The sequence below is a fragment of the Falco cherrug genome, chromosome 14 (genome assembly GCF_023634085.1).
Source record: "Falco cherrug isolate bFalChe1 chromosome 14, bFalChe1.pri, whole genome shotgun sequence".
Taxonomy (NCBI): domain Eukaryota; kingdom Metazoa; phylum Chordata; class Aves; order Falconiformes; family Falconidae; genus Falco; species Falco cherrug.
The window spans coordinates 510,082-526,761 of NC_073710.1; the positions used below are offsets into that span (position 1 = coordinate 510,082).

The 16,680-nt window shown below is 52.6% G+C and overlaps 1 protein-coding gene across 4 annotated transcripts in view; it reads right to left on the reverse strand.

The window, feature by feature from the left end:
• The window catches only part of PLEKHG4 (pleckstrin homology and RhoGEF domain containing G4), an 89,579-nt gene that overhangs the window by 6,637 nt on the left and 66,262 nt on the right, over positions 1 to 16,680 (reverse strand). For all 4 annotated transcript variants that reach the window (XR_008735141.1, XM_055726889.1, XM_055726888.1 and 1 more), the window contains exons 14-17: positions 3,995 to 4,947; positions 2,082 to 2,331; positions 1,300 to 1,389; positions 746 to 970 (exon numbers count right to left, since the gene is read on the reverse strand). Coding sequence is in view for 3 of the 4 variants with exons in the window: in XM_055726889.1 (XP_055582864.1) it covers positions 746 to 970; positions 1,300 to 1,389; positions 2,082 to 2,331; positions 3,995 to 4,947 (1,518 nt within the window). In the remaining variant the exon portion in view is untranslated. The remainder of the gene's footprint in view (positions 1 to 745; positions 971 to 1,299; positions 1,390 to 2,081; positions 2,332 to 3,994; positions 4,948 to 16,680) is intronic.

Below are 16,680 nucleotides of genomic sequence, written 5' to 3' on the forward strand. Positions count from 1 at the left end.
GGCTGAGACAACTGGCTCAGGGGAGAGCTGCACCTTTCTCCTAGACATTACCCATAGGTGGCCCTCTCCTGCCACCCTGTGCAGATCTGTGACAAACCCCTGGGGTGGGGACTGGAGGCAGCAGCTAGAGCTTTCTCTTGGGGAAAAGAGGAGAGCTGAAAAGGAAAGGAGTCCCATAAACTGTCAGGAGCACATCTGGGTCAGCAGGCCAGTCCCTCAGTTCTTCCTGCCCCACATCCATCTTCCCCCACCATGAGCCCCGGGGTTTTCCTCCTCCAGTGCTGTACTTCGCATGCCTCTCCTTCAGGTCCCACCTAGCTGACTTTGGCCTACCCCTGGCATCAGCATCAGTTTCAATTCCTTCTTGCAAACTGCTCGGCCCTCCTATCACCAGCTCAAGAAGATGGAAGGGCCCAAGGCAGTCAGCAGGACATAATCTGCAAGGGCTGCCAGGTCGCCTCACGTCACCAGGAAGCATCTGGGAGCACATTTACGACAAACATGTCACCCAGCTCAAGTAACAGCACCCAGGCTGCCTGCCCTAGCAGATCACGGAGACCTCCAAGCCCTGCTGTTCCCTTGTCCTGTGCCTCAGGAGTCCTGCTATGCTGTACTGGCAGACGGCACCCTGATCACTGTGGGAATTTGAGGGAAGGCTCACCATACAACCCAAACATCCCAGGTATAGAGAAGGGGAAGAAGTGTGGCTCTGCCTGCCCAGGCAGGGGAGGGCACTGAAACGTACATCACAGTCACGGATAGCATCCATGGCCAACAGGTCATTTCCGTGCCGGAGCTGAAACTTCACCATTTCCTCAGCTGCACGGAGGTAGCCCAGCTCCTGCTCTTGCGCCTCACTGCACTCCTTGGTCAGGTCCTTCAGAAGCAGGGCATATTTGCTCATCCGCTGGATGGGTTTCAGCAGGTAGGAGGCCAGGTCCATCTTATCTCCAAGCTGCACCTGCTTGAACTGAGAGACACAGCACAGTGAAGGCAGCAGCTTCCCGCAGAGCATCCTCTGCCCCCCGGCAGGCACTGACACCCTCAGTTCTTCCTGACTGGGTTACTCTGTTCGCTCTGTGGGGAAATGCAAGGCCACAGGACCACCGCTGCTGTGTGCCGGGCTCCTTTCCAAAGCACTCACTGCACCTCTGCCCCTGTCCCCCGACATACACTTGTGCAGACAGCTGTGCCAGGAAAGCAGAGGTAGTGCTGAGCATGCCTCAAACAGGGAAATTAAGCTTGTTTAATCAGCGACCCAAACACAAGAGTAATCATGATGCAAGCAGTGGAATTTACCTTGAAGAAGGTATTCCCATGGCTGGCCAGCAGCGAGTCTGACTTCGGCTTGTTCTTGCTATACAGTGCGTACATCCCAAACTGGTCTTTCTGCAAAAAAGATCCCCATGTGAGACCAACACGCACCCAGGGCACAGGGGCAGCCATGCTTTTGTATGTATAACCATCAGTTACTCTAGTGCTTCTGCCTCTCCCAGGCTGCACCAGAGCCTCCTATGGAACCACAAATGACTTTGCTTCAGGTTCATTAAGAGCCAGGGAATGTTCCTGTCCTCCTGCTCCTACAGGAACTAGGACTTTTTAATCCGTTGTCCTGTTACCCCTTGCCCCTTAAGTACCCCAACAGACACCATTCACTTGGTAGCAGCCAACTTGCATGGGGCAGCTCAGCTTAAGACCCGTGCCCCATGCTCCTTTCCCCCCAGCAGCAGGTCTGTGCCTCTCTGCTCACTGAAGCCGTTCCACACTGACACCACAGACAGAAGACGGGGTGGTTTTATGGAGTAAACATTTTGCTTCCCTGGCGGTGTCTCTTGGTAGCAAAGAGCAACAGGAAAGGCAAAGAGCATCTGCTACTGCCCGGGCTCAACTGTGCAGAACCATCCCAGCCCAACCTAGCATTTAAACTGGCAGGGGACAAACCAAGCCAGTACAGGGTCGTCCTCCCCCTCCCAAAGAGGGTCACACAGGCGAGTAGTCAAAAGTACAGGCATCGCCGCGCATAGGAAAGCAGCACATCTCTGGAGAAGCCCAGCCCCAGGGGGAAGGTCCTGATGCCTTACGTGTCGGAGGAAGCAGTGGCTGACCCGCAGGGGGTGGTTGCAGCAGCTCTCAAGCTCTCGCAAGAAGTACTGGCTGTGGAAGTCATAGAGTTTCTCCAGGTTCCCAAAAATGACGCTGCGCTTCCCACGCAGGTCCTGGGGGAGGTCAAGGCGCTCCATCTCAGGGAAGTAGCTATCGATGATGTAGCAAAGCGACCTCACATATTCCCGTTCCGTGGTTACCATCTCATCAATGATGTGCCGCAGCTTGCTGCAATAGGAAACACTCCTCCTTGAAGGCACCCAGACTGCAGCAGGGCTACGGCAGTCGGAGTGCCTGCAAAGCACCGGACTGCCCTGGAAGAAGGTCCCCCTCAGACCCAGCACAGAGATGAGATGATCCCTCAGCACCATCCAAGCTCACACTCACAACTGCCTGTCTCAGCTCTGACCCTGAGCACTGACAAAGCTCGTGGCTGATCCAAGGAACTCTTGTTGGCTTTTCTATTCAGGAAGGGCAAGCCTCAGGTGGCTGCAGTCCTGCTCCAACCTCAGCAGGACACACGCATCCCTGGGCCCACCCCGCCCCTGCTCTGGATGCAACAGGCAGCTCCGCAAATGGCTGCGCTCCCAAAACAGGGACAGCAGGAGTCACAGTAACTTCTGTGAGGAGGAGTCAGCCTGATGACTGGAAGCAGTGGGAGGTGATGGTAACCACGGGAGAGAACACAAGCACTGGACCCAGGTGCTGTTGGGCTTGTCCCAGCAAAAATGAGTGGGTAACAAACCTCGTTATCACTTCATCAGCAAACAGCAGTTCCTAGCACAGGTTGCTCTGCACGTCTCCGACAGGATCACTCTTAGGTACTTCAAATTTCCACTGTGAGGCAGTGCAGCATCAAACATAACTACTCCTGCCTTCCCTTCCTCTCAGCTTTTCCCCAAGCCAACAACTGCGGCTGTTCAGAAGACCGAACTGTGCAACTGCCTCAGTGCCCACAGGCAGGAGGGCTACTGCGACACTCCCTTGAGAAGCAAACTGCTGGTGTTCATCCCCTGCCATGCGCTTGCCTGACACATGCTAGGATATCAGAGACCCCTTCCAGAAGACTTCACCGTTCCCAGCCATCCCACTCAGAGCAGAAGCAGTGGAGGAGATCTGTAGTCTCCCTGCATCCAGCACTCATTTCTCATCTCTGCCTCCAATCTTCATTTTTTTTCAAAATTTTTCCAGTGAGATCAGCTGAAAAGACCTGCCTGGTGACCCCCTTTCAAGAACAGCTCACATCCCAGGGTTCTCCATAGCCCAGGCATGTTGTAGCATAACAAAGTTAAGTGGAGATCCTTAAGGACAGAGAAGGGAAAGAAGAGAACAAAAGCCAGCTGTTGGTCACCCAAACAGAGGTCTCGGCCCCAAAGGGCAAATACAAACACTCTGCTAGCTGTGATGCTGCTGTCACCGGGTACTTGAAGTGCCCTCTCTACCAGCCTGGGTACAACACCCCACAGAAGTGTCCAGGATGATGCACTATGCTTCTCTCCCGCTGCACCTGTACCACTGGTTTGTCAAGTCCCCAAGTACTACGTTTCTGCAAAGCCTCGTCCTCCAAATAACAGCAATGTTCAGAGACTCTCTCTCATGCTTGGGAACTGCTCTTCCCCCTCTTACGGGGCAATCCATGCTGTAGGGGAAGAGCAAGAGATCCGATTTCCCTGCCGCCCTGCCCAGAAGTAGGTGCCAGGCTATGTGGGGACATCCCTGTGGGACTGCCTCAGCACCACGCACACGTGTGCAGGGAAGCTGGAGCCGCACCTCCATCTACCTGCCCTGAATCCATTGCCAAAGTCACTGTTACTGCAGAGCTCTTCGCATCTTTGCTGACTGCCTTTTCACCACCCTGAGGACCGGAGCTCCGAGCTTCACAGCCACTTACCTGCCCCAGCTCTTGGCTTCTGACACAGAGAGGCAGCCCCTCTGTCCCTCCGGCAGGCAGTCTGCAGCCCAGCTGTGAGCAGCTTGCTGCCGCAGCACGAAAGTCCTGTCCACCAGCTCGGTGCTGCTCACCTCTAGCCCCTTAATAAAGACGCCGGTGTTGCCATATCTGGCCGGCTCGCTCAGTGCCCTCTGGCAGCCTGACCACAGGCTCTCACCGCAAGGGAGGTCAAAGCTTTGGGCCTTCCGGAGCATCCTCCTGGGAGGCAGCTTCCCGGAAGCTGGAGTAGATGTGCAGGATGGCTTCACCTCCAGGGTTTCTAATACGCTCTCCAGGTTTGGCTTTTCTTCAGGCAGCTTTGGAGACTTGGAGGCCCCACTGGCAAAAGAAACTCTGCTCGAGTGAGGAACAGGGCTGAGAGCAGCTTGGCAGGCAAATTCTTCCCCAGCACTGACATCACCAGGGCAGCTCAGGGAGGGTGAGGGAGCTTTCTCCTTAGTCCACCCCAGAGAGCAGCTGGGCCTGTTGCTGCAGTGGGATGCGCTGCAAGTCCTGTCCCAGTGGGACCTGGAGGTGGCCCCCTCAGAGTGCCTCCGGTGGGACAGACTGCCAGCCTCGCTGCCAGCCTGGGGCTGTTCCCCTGCTGCAGCTGGTTTTTGGTCTGACAGCAGAGACCTCCTCGTTCTCAAGGCTGCTTCAAGTTTCTTTTCAAAAACCAGCTTGGTCTCCTGGCATTTAGACCATGCAAATTTCCACTGCTTGAGTCCCTTGTTGCTCTTCAGCTCACAGGCCAGCTCCTTCATCTCCTGGAACCGGGCATCACTGATGTCTGGGTGCTGCCCCTTGTAACTCTCCAGGCACTTAATCACACCTGCACAGTGTTCGGCAGAGCTGCAGTCCTCCATGCTGATGCAGGCAAGGTGTCGCATCCCTTCCAAGGCCCACTCGTACGCCTGCAGAGAGCAAGAAAGAAAAAAAAAAAAAAGGCAACAGCTAGTTAGAGGGACTGTGGGAAGAATAACCCTAATTTGGTGCCTGAAGACAGGAGAAAGGATCAGTATGTGGCCACCACAGTTCCTCGAGTGTGAGAGGAGGGGGGACTGCTGTTGTCAATGGGGCTTAACAATTCAGCAACACAAACAGCTCCTTATGCAGAGGGCTTCAGCTGTGCTGGCTGCTCTGCCACAGCTCCACCTCCCTGCCAGGTCCCCGTGACGCTGGGCACCCACGCTGCTGAGCAAATTTGTCCTCCCTGGGCAGGGGGGAGCAGGCGACACTGCTGCCAAGACTGCAGGAATTCACACCTCGGTGTGGCCCTGCTCAGTGTAAGGTCTGGAACTTGCCCTCCTCCTTTGCCCAGCCACTGTCACCACTACCACACAGGAGAAGGCTGAGGGAGCAGCAGGTAAGCTGCAGGGAACGGGACTGCTGCTGCCCATGCCATTTCCCCGGAGCACACAGAGGCCTGGAGCTCTGTCACGGCTAGGCTCTGTGGATCACCCTGAGTGCTCCGAGCCATGCTTGCAGCAAGCAGGGATCTGACACCATGCAAGCCCAGTTGCAGCTTGTGCATTTTCTGCACTTGCTGGCGCCTGATGTGCTGTGCCTGGCCCACCTGCCTGGCTCTGCTTGCTAGTCCACTACATGCTTGTCCTGGTTGGTCAAATACAGAGCTCAGCAGTTTGTTTCTAATACTCCAGGAATGCTGGAAGCGGTTTCATGGGGCTTAGCTCTATCAGCACTGCAAATGCTGGCCTCGCTAAAACAGCTCTGCCATGTAAGTTGAACAAGAAAAGTGGGACAAAATGTGGTTCAGTGTGACAGAGGCAAGGTAATAATGCCTTACCACCATGGCAGGGAAGGGGCTAATGAAGCACCATGCGCTAAGACCTGTCTGTCATTCATAAAAATGAGAGGAAAGACAAATATCTGAATTACTCAGGCTCGTAAGTCACTACTTTCTCTATAAAGCATGGTCTCTATAAAACAAGGTCAAACCTTAGAGCGAGTAAGATGTGACTGGTGCCATAGGCCTGCCCAGGGAACCTTACTGCTCATCAGTGAAAACACAAAGTTATTTGTTAAAATCCAATGCCCAAGACAGAAACGATTTCCAGGACAGGTCTGCCTGGCACCTTCCATCAACCGCCCAGGACCAGTGGATGTGCAGAAACACCACAGGCTGCCCTTGACACAAACCAGACCATCTCTAGCACTTCACCTGTCAGGCCCTGTGCACCTGCTGTTTCTGCAGAGAAGCACCACTCGGTGCCAGGAACAAAGTGACCAGCCTTAGACCATTTTCCACCTGCTGCACAGCCTCTTTATGACAGCCTTCACTCCGAAGCTTGAAGCACTGATTTTTATGCAGAATAGAACCTTAGACACCAAGAAAATCCACCCAAGCTTTATGCAGACATGGAGCAGACACTGCATCCCCATCAGGGACATGGTGGTCAAACAGACCAGGTGCCAGGCTCACTCCCTGTTGGTAGGCAGGGCAGGAGGTGCTTCATTCACACAGCACCCAGCCCCTGGATGGGGACAGCTATGACAACCAAGTGCCACTGTCTGTAGGAGAGCTGAATGGCAGCACGTGAGGGGCAGCCTGCGGATTTTGCGGCGTCACTCCAGGGACAGATTCCACAGGAGCTCCCACGGCCGTTCACATCACTCTCCTGAGCTGCAGCTGCACGCCGTGCGTGCCGCCAGTCGCATTACTCATGCAGAGCAAGGAGCTGCTTCAGAAACACCAGCAGCTGCTCAGGGAAAATGCTTCTCAAACAGTCCCATGCAGCCACAGCACAGGACAATCAAGCGAGCAGCAGCCCCCTCTCCTCCCGTTACCCTGCCCAGCGCAGCAACAGGCCCCTGGCCCGCCTCTCTCTTGAGCCAAGCTTTATGCCCTAGACTTGCCTGCTGCAGGGGGCTGGGAGGGGCGTGCGGAGGCCAAGGATACGCCAGACCCTGGTGAGAACCTGCATTTAGCCATGACGCAGAGGGTCTGTTATTCCTGGGAGGCAGAAGTACATCAGGGCGAGGTGAAATGCTGAGTGCAGCGGAGCCCAGCAGACCCGCACGGCAGTGACGGACGGCCTGTTTTGCTGTGGCTCTTTGAGCTGCTACCCCCAGCTGTAGGCAAACCGACACCAGCCCCCTCCAGCTCTGTCCGCAGCAAGGGCTGGCCATCAATGTGGACTAAAGGCATGTCTCACGTCTCTCGCTGTGGAGATCAATGGGTGATCCTACTGAAGGCTGCATGCTGGCTCCCTTTCGATCACCAAGGGGAAAAGTTGAGCTCAAAAGGCACACGGGGCTCTGAAAGAGGGTGCTGAGAGCCATGTGCAGAGAGGCACAGCCAGCAGGCCAGCCTAGCCTTTACAGCACCCAGTCAGGAAGGCAGAAGCCCTGTGAAGGCCTCCTCCGAGGCTGGGGACCTCACTTCCATGCACAGATGGGAGAGTGAGAAAAGAGGCTTCTTTTCTTTCTAGGAAGCTCTGCAGATCTGCGTGGGGCCGCAGTCTGAAGGAATCAGGGCTGCAAACCACACGGGGAGGCAGCCCCGCCACCTCTCATCTTCATATGGTATCTGTCTGCTCTTGGCGAGGACTCTGAGGGCTGCACAGAAACGACTCTCAATCTCGGTGGCATTTCTTCTATACCCAGTGCCTGTCGCAGGCCAGCGAATAGCTCAGCCTTGTTCCCTGCACAATGGGGGCAGCCCTCCACACCCCCCAGCTTGCTTGGCACCATGCTAAGTGGCCACCAAGGCTTTCTCCAGTCACACCATCCGCTTCAACTGCCCCTTTTAACACACGCAATGGCAGCCCCCTGCAGGGACCAAGTGTGCCCAGGCACCCAGGAGGGAACACCCTCATGAAGGCAGGGTTACTGCCGTCATCTGTGTCCCAGTAAGGTCACAAATCACACTCAGCCAAGCCAGGACACTTCCCTCCAGCCACAGGGCTCCGGGTGAGCAGGCAGCCCTACAGCCTCTCTGCAGAGCTGCAAGAGCTGCTCATGTCTAAGAGGAGGCACCTGTGTGAGACGAAGCTGAATCTTGCCAACCACATCTGGAACCAGGCAGGAGGGAGCCTGCACCTTAGCTTTTGATCTTTACAGACAAGTTGCTACTTAAACTCTCAATTACAGGATTAAAGACAAACCTGCTTCCTGCATACACAGAGCTGACCTATCCAGCAGCTGCGTGAGGGAGTCAGCAACAGGTTGGTCCTGCCAGGCTGCCGGGGGGAGGCAGGGGCTCTCAGGGACCTGCTGTGCCGTAAGGAAGAGCCAGGGACTTCACTGGAGCACAGTGCAGCGCTCAAACCCAATACCCTGTGTTGGCCCCTGCTCATTTCACCGTGGGCAAGACCTGCAGCGCACCAGGGACAGAAGCTCCTGGAGTCTGTTGTCTTTGGCATCACTGAAGTGCCATCTGCAAATACAGGCCAGGATAAGCTGCTCAACCCTGGCTCAGGGTACCTTGCTAGCACTGCACAGAAAGCTTTCAGAGGGTCCCAGATCCTCACCTGAGCCACCTCTCAGATATTACACCTCCCCAACCCAAACCTACCACAAACCCACCAGATTCCTCTGATGGCCAAGGTCCAGTGATCTCTAAGACACCTTTGTGGTGGCCAAGGCAGGAGACAGACACTGTGCACCTGCAGACAGATGCCAGAAGGGGCAATTTTAAGGGTGCCTACCTTTGTCCAAACCTCTTCTTTCTGTGGGGAGACAATGATTGTAACTGTATTTCTCTTGTCAAATAGGAAACTGGGTGTCTGAATAGGCAGAGAGTAAGTGGATCACAAACTCCCCAACTTTCTGCAGAAGAAAAATGCATCTAGGTGGGTGACTAACTCAGCTGCGAGGTTTCCTTCTGAATTTGAAGTGACTGCACAAGGGAGCTGGGCTGGGGTGATGAAAAGCCAAGACTGATCCCAATGGGAGCAACAATACAGGCAGGGATGCACTACAGCTGTGGGTATGATGACTGAAGCACTGCAACGAAAGAGACCAAGTCCCCATCCTTCTGTGGCGATGTCCCAGGACTGCAAGCCCACTCACTCCCCTGCTTTCCACCACACAGAGAGAGGGAAGCAGCACAAGAGCTGGAACTGTTGCCATGGACAGAGAAAAAGGAACCAATGTAATCAAACAAGCCCTGATCTAGCCTGCGTGCAGCTCCTGCATGTGAGCTGTTCCACCCTGCTGTTTGTTAGTGAGAGACAACTAATTGCAGGTCTTTGTGGTAAGAAACAACTGTACAACTCCCCATTTAACAAGACCTCTCACCACCACTATGTCCACTCTAGGTGCCCTAAACTTCACCTGTGAGTTTGGAGAGCAAGATGAGGTTGGCTTGCAGCAAAGGAGACAGAAACGGTGCAGCCAGAAAAGGTCAGTGCATCACCGGTACTGCTGTGAACTGAGCCATGTGCTTCCCAATGGCGACTATACACGATGCCACGTAGGCACTGACTCCAGCTACCCTGCTCTGCTGGCTGCCCCAGGTCTTGGCAATCAACCCTGCAGAGCTGAGACACCAGTCACAGCACTCATAGCACAAGGGCAGAGTGACAGGGCCCTCACCAGAAGACACGACCGAAGTAAACACTGCTCTCCTGCGTGACAACGCCTGCTCCCAGGTGTGCTCCTTTTACTACAGGTGCTCATTTGGGCTTATTCCCTCTTAAGTCCAATACGGCTTTAAGCCACTTTGAGAACCAACTCCTGCTCACAATACTGATGTCTCCCTTATCACAGGCTGCTGCACACACACCGTTAGCAGGGACCTGTGGCCGGAGGCTGCCTCATATGCTAACAGTTCAAAAAGACCACAGTTAAAAAACCATTTTACATCAAAATATATTGAAAGGAAAATTAACCAGGCTAAAACCTTAACGTCACAAGAGCTGCCAACTGGCAAACAGTGACAAGCCTGTTTCTCTGCTAACTCAGAGACCAAGTAGTTACAGCAGAAAGGCTCACCACTCACTTGGACCTGCTTTGGGCTTTCCTCAGGCTCCCACCAACCGCTACTAATAGCGCCCATGAAGGAAGGGTCAGGGAAAGAGCAAGAGTTCAGGACCTGCAGATGTCCCCCTGACAAGTCGGGTTAAAAGAATCCATTAAAAAATAAACCTCATCCTACCTTCCCATCTGTACACAGGGGGTCCATCTCCTGGCTGCACCCAGCTCTGTGCTGTACATTACCATCCCCTATGGCCAGACTGAGGCAGGACCACTGCTTCAGTGCATCACCTCAGCTCCAGCTATTCACAAGCAAACGCTGCTAGACTAAATACCAGATTGAGGAGTCCTGGTAACCAGAGACAAGGCGGAGGGGGAAGGGGCTGCACTTCACATGAGAACTACTGAAGTGTGCAGAGAACACCCTGACTGGGCACAGGCCAGATCCCCTTTCTTTCACACTGCAAAAAAACAGGGAGAGAAAACATCCCAACTGACCCCAAATTCAAGCAAAATTCAAAGCAAGCCACCACTCGACACACAAGAGCTTTGGAGAAAACAATGCCTCCTAGACTTTGCAATGCTTTTTCCACATCTCCAAAAGCCAAAGCTCCTGCTCACTTCTAGCAAGATTTGCAGCTCTACAAACAGGCAGCTACGCTGGGGCGTACAAGAAACCATGTAACTGCAGAGCACAGGCATTTCAGCAAAGCCACAAAGAAGTAATCTCTCTACGCAGAGGTTCCCTCTCTTCCCCACCCTGCAGCATTCAACTTTTCCAAATTGCATTTGAAGCCCTGCCTGGGATTCATTAGCAGCAGAAACAAAACTAATCAAAACTGTGTTCTACGTGGGTTTTAGCTGGTGAAAGCTGAGCTTTGAACACCGAGGAAAGGACTCACCCTCGACATAAAAACCTAAACCATTTCTGAGTTGCTGTGTAGCTGGTGCTTCCCCTCCTCTCTCCAAGCGAGGAGAGACCACTAAAAATCACCAGTTTGCCTAAACCTAGCTGCTAAGGAAAACAAACTTTAAGCCCTGTATTTGCATTTCTGCCTGTTACCAAGTGCCAGATGCTGTACAAACACTGTGGGAGGGCAAAAGGATGAGAGACAAGTGCGAAGTGCAAACTCCTTGGATTTAGGCATAAGAAAGGAGAACAACTAGATACCCACAGCTGGGCAGGAAAGAACGAGAGTTCAGGGAAGCAACACTGCGCAGGGTTAGTCTCGGCACGCCACAGCCCGAGCACCAAAGGGTGCTTGTTAGAGCAACGCACTTGGAAATCCTTTTGCAGCAGCACTCTGGGTGAACGTGAACAGAGCTCAAAAATCCCTTTGATTCCCCTCTGGGCAGCCAGGCTTGACAAGTCCAGGAGAGTCTTAATTACAGAGGAATATAATTGGATAAAATAGGATTGCACATGATTTCTGCTCTCTTGACGACAGCATGAGGACCCAAAGGGCAAACGTGGCTCGTGCTGGAGCTGGCGTGCAGGACGCGCGCTTGATGTGCAGGACGCGCGCTTGCCCTTCTCTCGGTGCCGCAGCCGCCAGGCAACACCTGGGGCAGCTGTGTGAGGGACAGGCTGACTCAGCCGCTGAATCACAACCAACTGCAATAACCCCTGTTTAAGTACAATTCCGAGCTTCTACAGAGCAGCCTATGCCAGTTTCTCTATATATCTATATACAGACACACATATATGTCTATATGATGAACATATATGTATTTATACATGTATATATGTATAAAATGACTGCCTAGGAAGCTGGGCAGCAAGCGTCTGAGATTTGCCCTCCCCACAGCTTCTACTGCTCTGCAGCTGCAGAAAACCTCCCAACAGCCAACGACATGCAGTTTTCACTCCATTTTTCCTTTTTGCTCCACAGCCATGAGGGACTTTCCATCCTCAGGTAGCGTCTGCACTGATTTTTCTCCCCCTATTTTTGTGTCCCACCAAGGGAATTTTCTCAACATTTAAAGCTCCCAAGCCAGAGGACCGGGGTCTGGGTTTGCTCTCAGTAAAATCAGAAACTTTATGTTTGCCTTTGCTGGATACCAGCCTCCCCACATCTGAGGCACTGCCCATTGTTTCAGCAGCTTCATGCACCCATAGCAAAGCTTCTCTGTCAGTGAAATTCTGCTCACAACTCCTTCTTACCAGAATAAGGGCAGATGCTGTTTCAGTGCCTCGGTATTATCCTCCCTCCTTTCTGATGCTTCACCGGTTACAGACCCACACTGCACGCTGAAAACTCCTTCGGCCACTTTCTTCTCCCTGGCTGCTCCTAAACAACTGGAATCTGGTGGCTGGTCCTTCATTTGGCTACAGCCTACATCAGTCGCTACAGAGTTATGAAACCATCTTGAAGATTGACTTGAAAGAAGTTACACATGTTGAGTGCAACTCACTGATGGGTAAGAAAGCAGAAGGCATGAAGGAGTGAGCATATGCATTTGTGCATGTACGACCACTGCCTAGAGGAGGAGGAGGAGGAGGAAAAGGGTAGCATGTTTTCAGGCTTCTTTTAGTGAAGCAGAGAGCCAAGAGCCTCACGTTCCAGCCAAATTCAAGATCAAGCCACACAGAGATGTGAGATACGTCAGTCACTTGATATGCAGCAACTTGCACAACAGCAACAAATCGCTCTGTACAGACACTAATGTCACCTCCAGAGGATTTTTGCATGCTTCGCTTTTTTACATCTGTCCCGACAGCCACGTCATTACACTGCACAAATATCACTCCGTAATAGTATACCGCAGGCCAGTGAGGACAGAATGGACTGTGGTGTCCCCTGTCTGCTCTGCACTGGCTCCCTTTTAATGAGGTCCTCCATGGTCAGGAGGGGATTGTGACACCTCCAGTACACCCTTGGGCCTGCATGGGGAAGTGGATGCTTTCTCTGTGGTCTTCAATTCACATCTCACTTGTGACAGGCTGAGCCAAACTGCTTAATTATTCAGTGATGGGCTGGGACCTCTCTGCACAGTGCTGTTCGGCCACTTGTGCCTTGGGAGACGTGGAGCTGAAACTGAGCCCAGACACCCAGCACATCTGTTGGGCCGCCTTTCCTCGGGGTGGCTGACAAAGCCAGAAACAGCTCCCTGGTTTAAGAGCATGCTAAGATGTGCTTGGAGGATGAAGCCCCTGTGGAGCAGCCAAAGGAGCCTGGTCAGAGGCAGCGGGTGCTTGGGAGAGCCCTGTCCATATGTCCACAGCTTTTGATATGCAGATGGAGCCATTGTGAGCCTCAGCCCCATCTGTACACTGAGGGGAGCTTCATGTCCAGATTGCTTGAACAGATCTATTTAACTCCTGTGACTAAAGGGAATTCCAGCCTCCAGGAGGATCGGAGCATCCAGATGGATGCCAGCACATGAACATTCAGAAAATCTGTCACCCTGCACAGCTCCTAACCCAAGATCAGAGTGGAAAAAAACCCACCCAAAGACCACATTTTGCACACATGCACAGGGCTAGGGTCAGCTGAGGAAAGCCCTCTGCTTGCATCACATCTGACACCAAGTGCAATGCGCTCCCTTTACAGCACAGCTGCAACACAAGCTGGGAAATCCCTAAACCTGCTGGGAGGAAATGCTCCTTCTCTGCCATTACCAACCGGCTACCAGTGTCACCATCCAGCAGATTGAATCCCACCCAAGTCAGAGGGAGCTCCAGACCCCCAGACCACTGTCAATTTATGCTCACAGGCAGCCAAGGACACCGAGGAATATTTACACAGAAGTGCTGTGGCAGCCACACATGAATACAGAAGATGCTTTCAGCACATCTAGCATTGCCCCACTGCATACACAGTGGTGGCAGAACATGTTGGCACTCCTGTGATCTGGGAAGGCAGCTGAAGGGTGATCAGCCTACTCAAAAGATGCTATTCGCTGGCTGCCTCCCCCAGACTCTTCTTTCTGCTGTGCCCTCCAGCAAGGAGGAGAATGTGGCCAGCACAGTAGGAGGCAGAAAGACACCAGGCAGATGAAGGCTTCGCCCCCACCTCACACGTGCCACAAATACATCACACAGACCTCATACTGTGCTAAAGCAGAGCCCAAGGTGTTGGGCAGATGCCCAAAAGCATCTCAACCCAAGAAGACCTCACCTTCAACTGCAAATTGTGCTTGGATTGAGCACATGAAAACCCCTAATTAATTTACTGCTGCCCTGTAATACTGACGGACAAATTTATGCACCAATCTAACACCTGTGTTGTGCAACTAGAAAGGAGTACCAAGTGCGAATGCTACCTACCATTTAGCATTCGCCTACTGTCACAGAGCTTGCGTGTGGGACCTGGGGCACTGCTGTGATGCCAATTTGGCAATAAATTCACTGATGAAACACAGAAGAAAATAGACTGGGCACCAGCAGATCTAGCAGTGAATTACTGGAGAATTCATAAAACAGAACAGTTTCCAAATCACTAATTTTGCAAGACAGAAGAATAAGGGAGAGCTGTAGCAGTTCACATTTAAATGTTCAGGACTTCTTGTTTGTGCAAGAGGGCTATCTCAAACTCTGAGGCAAAGCAGAAACTTTCTGATACATGAGTACCTTTTGATGGGAACGTAAACATTACAAGCTTATTAACCTTGCAAGAAGGCTTCTCCAGCAAAAACCTGTCGGGAAAGAGAAGGGAGAGATTGCATGCATTAACCTTGCATGAACTCTGCCAGAGGATCAATTTTCCAGCCTCGAGGCTCAGTCCCCCAACTGCTTCAGGCTGCACATGCAAAAGAACACCCCTGAAATGGGAGCGCAAATCAGACTAGATGTCTGTCTAGGGGCATGACTTCACAAGTGTAACTGAAGAAGGAGAGAGGGAAGAGAGAGAGATCAGACAGCTGCTGTCAGTGCTAAAGCCAGACAAACAGTGCCTTCCCCTACAGCATCAGGAAGTCACAGCATGTATTCCTCTCCGTTGTGCTACTCAGATCTTCCTTCATCACCTTGAGAACTTGCACCAGATGAAAGCTGTTATGTGGGAATGTTGTGCAGCCCAGCCCCAGAAACAAAGCCAATCTCTACACAGAGGTGAAGAGAGAACAGCATGTATTAAGCCTCTCCCAGAGACTTTATTTTAAGTCACAGCAAAAACCTCATTTGCTCAGAGGTGCTAGGGGGCAAAGCCGTGTTCTGACCTGAGCATGACTGCTAGCAAGAGACAAGCAGCATGGCACCTGCATCTCTGTTCATACCAAGTGTGCTACAGTAAGGACATATCAAATGCCTCTTTTTCTACTCTCCACTTCTCCTCCAAGTACATTCCCCAAGTGGGGAATCATAACAACACCCTTTCAGCAAAATTCTCAAACTGTGCCAAACAGTCTGCAATAACAAAACAAAACAACACAACACACTTTCAGGTCACAGCCACCAGGATCCTTTCCAGCTTCCCACAGACCAGCATTCACAACCCTCCTTTTCCTCATCAAAGCCTAAGCAAAAAGAAACACCAATAATTTATCACCTAAAGGGAGCTTGATTCCCCCCCCCAAAACCATCATCTGCAACATTATATCCATACATGGTCAGAAAGGAAGCACAGCAGAAAATGAGCCATCAGCAGGTTGCTGTTCTGAATCTTTTGGGGAGAAGTGAGAAGTAACAACATCTGCGGAAGTCAGCTAATTTATCATGCCCTGGATTTCTGCTGTCACATCTAAGATCAGATCCATCTCTCGAAGCTGGGAATGCAGTGCCAGCAGGTCTCAGTCACTCAGGGGACAGGAGCCCAGCAAACCCTGGAGCAGTTGAGGCCAGCAGCCTCCTCTTGTGCTGTCCACAACCTGTAACAGCAGTCCAGGCAGCTCAAAGGGTACCACCTGCCCCGTGCACACATCCAGCTGGTTTGGAGGCATGCAGTCCCAGCAACAACTTTCTAGCTGCAGTTAAATTATGCCCACTGAAACGATCATGCAATAACCTCTAATAAAGAGACTGAGGGACAAACAGCACAACCCTGGGATTCAGAGGGACCATGCAAAGATGCACACAGCCCGCAGGGCTCTGTGTGAGTGCACAAAAGATGCACACAAAGCACTCTGATTCATGCTGGATGCATACAGACGCGCACAAGCAACCGCGTGAAAAGCCTTCTCTACATTGTTTTAAACAATCTCAATACAACTCACACGTCAGCTGGGGCGCCGGGCACTTGGTACTTCCAGGAGGGTTTTTGCAGTGTCTGTCTGCTGTCGGCGTTAGGATGGGGTGTATGCGACTCGGAGGGAAGGTGCATGGAGATGCACAGAGGCTCTCCTGCCAGCGGGGCAGGAGGGGTGGGCAGAAGGGCCCCAACCCCTCTGTGGGCCCCAGAAGCAGCAACACTTGTTCACAGGATGGAATGAAAAAAGGCTGGCATTCCTACAGCAGCAAGGACAATGGGGAGGGATGAGGAAGCACTGCCATAATCAAATGCAGGCCAGCTGGCCCTCCCCCAGGAAGGGCAGGCACCTCCTTCACTTGCCAAAGGCTTTGTTTTCTAAGCCACAAAGAACGAAGTGTCTGAGGAGGAGAGCCAGCGGAGGAGGAGAGCCAGCGGAGGAGGAGAGCCAGCGGAGGAGGAGAGTGGAGAACCCGTGTGGGGGCAGATGCACGTATGAGCGCAGGTAGCCCGGTCCTTGCTCCTCGAGGATGTCACCGCAGATGGAGAGGGCTTGGGCCAACAATCCGCCTGCTCCAAGTA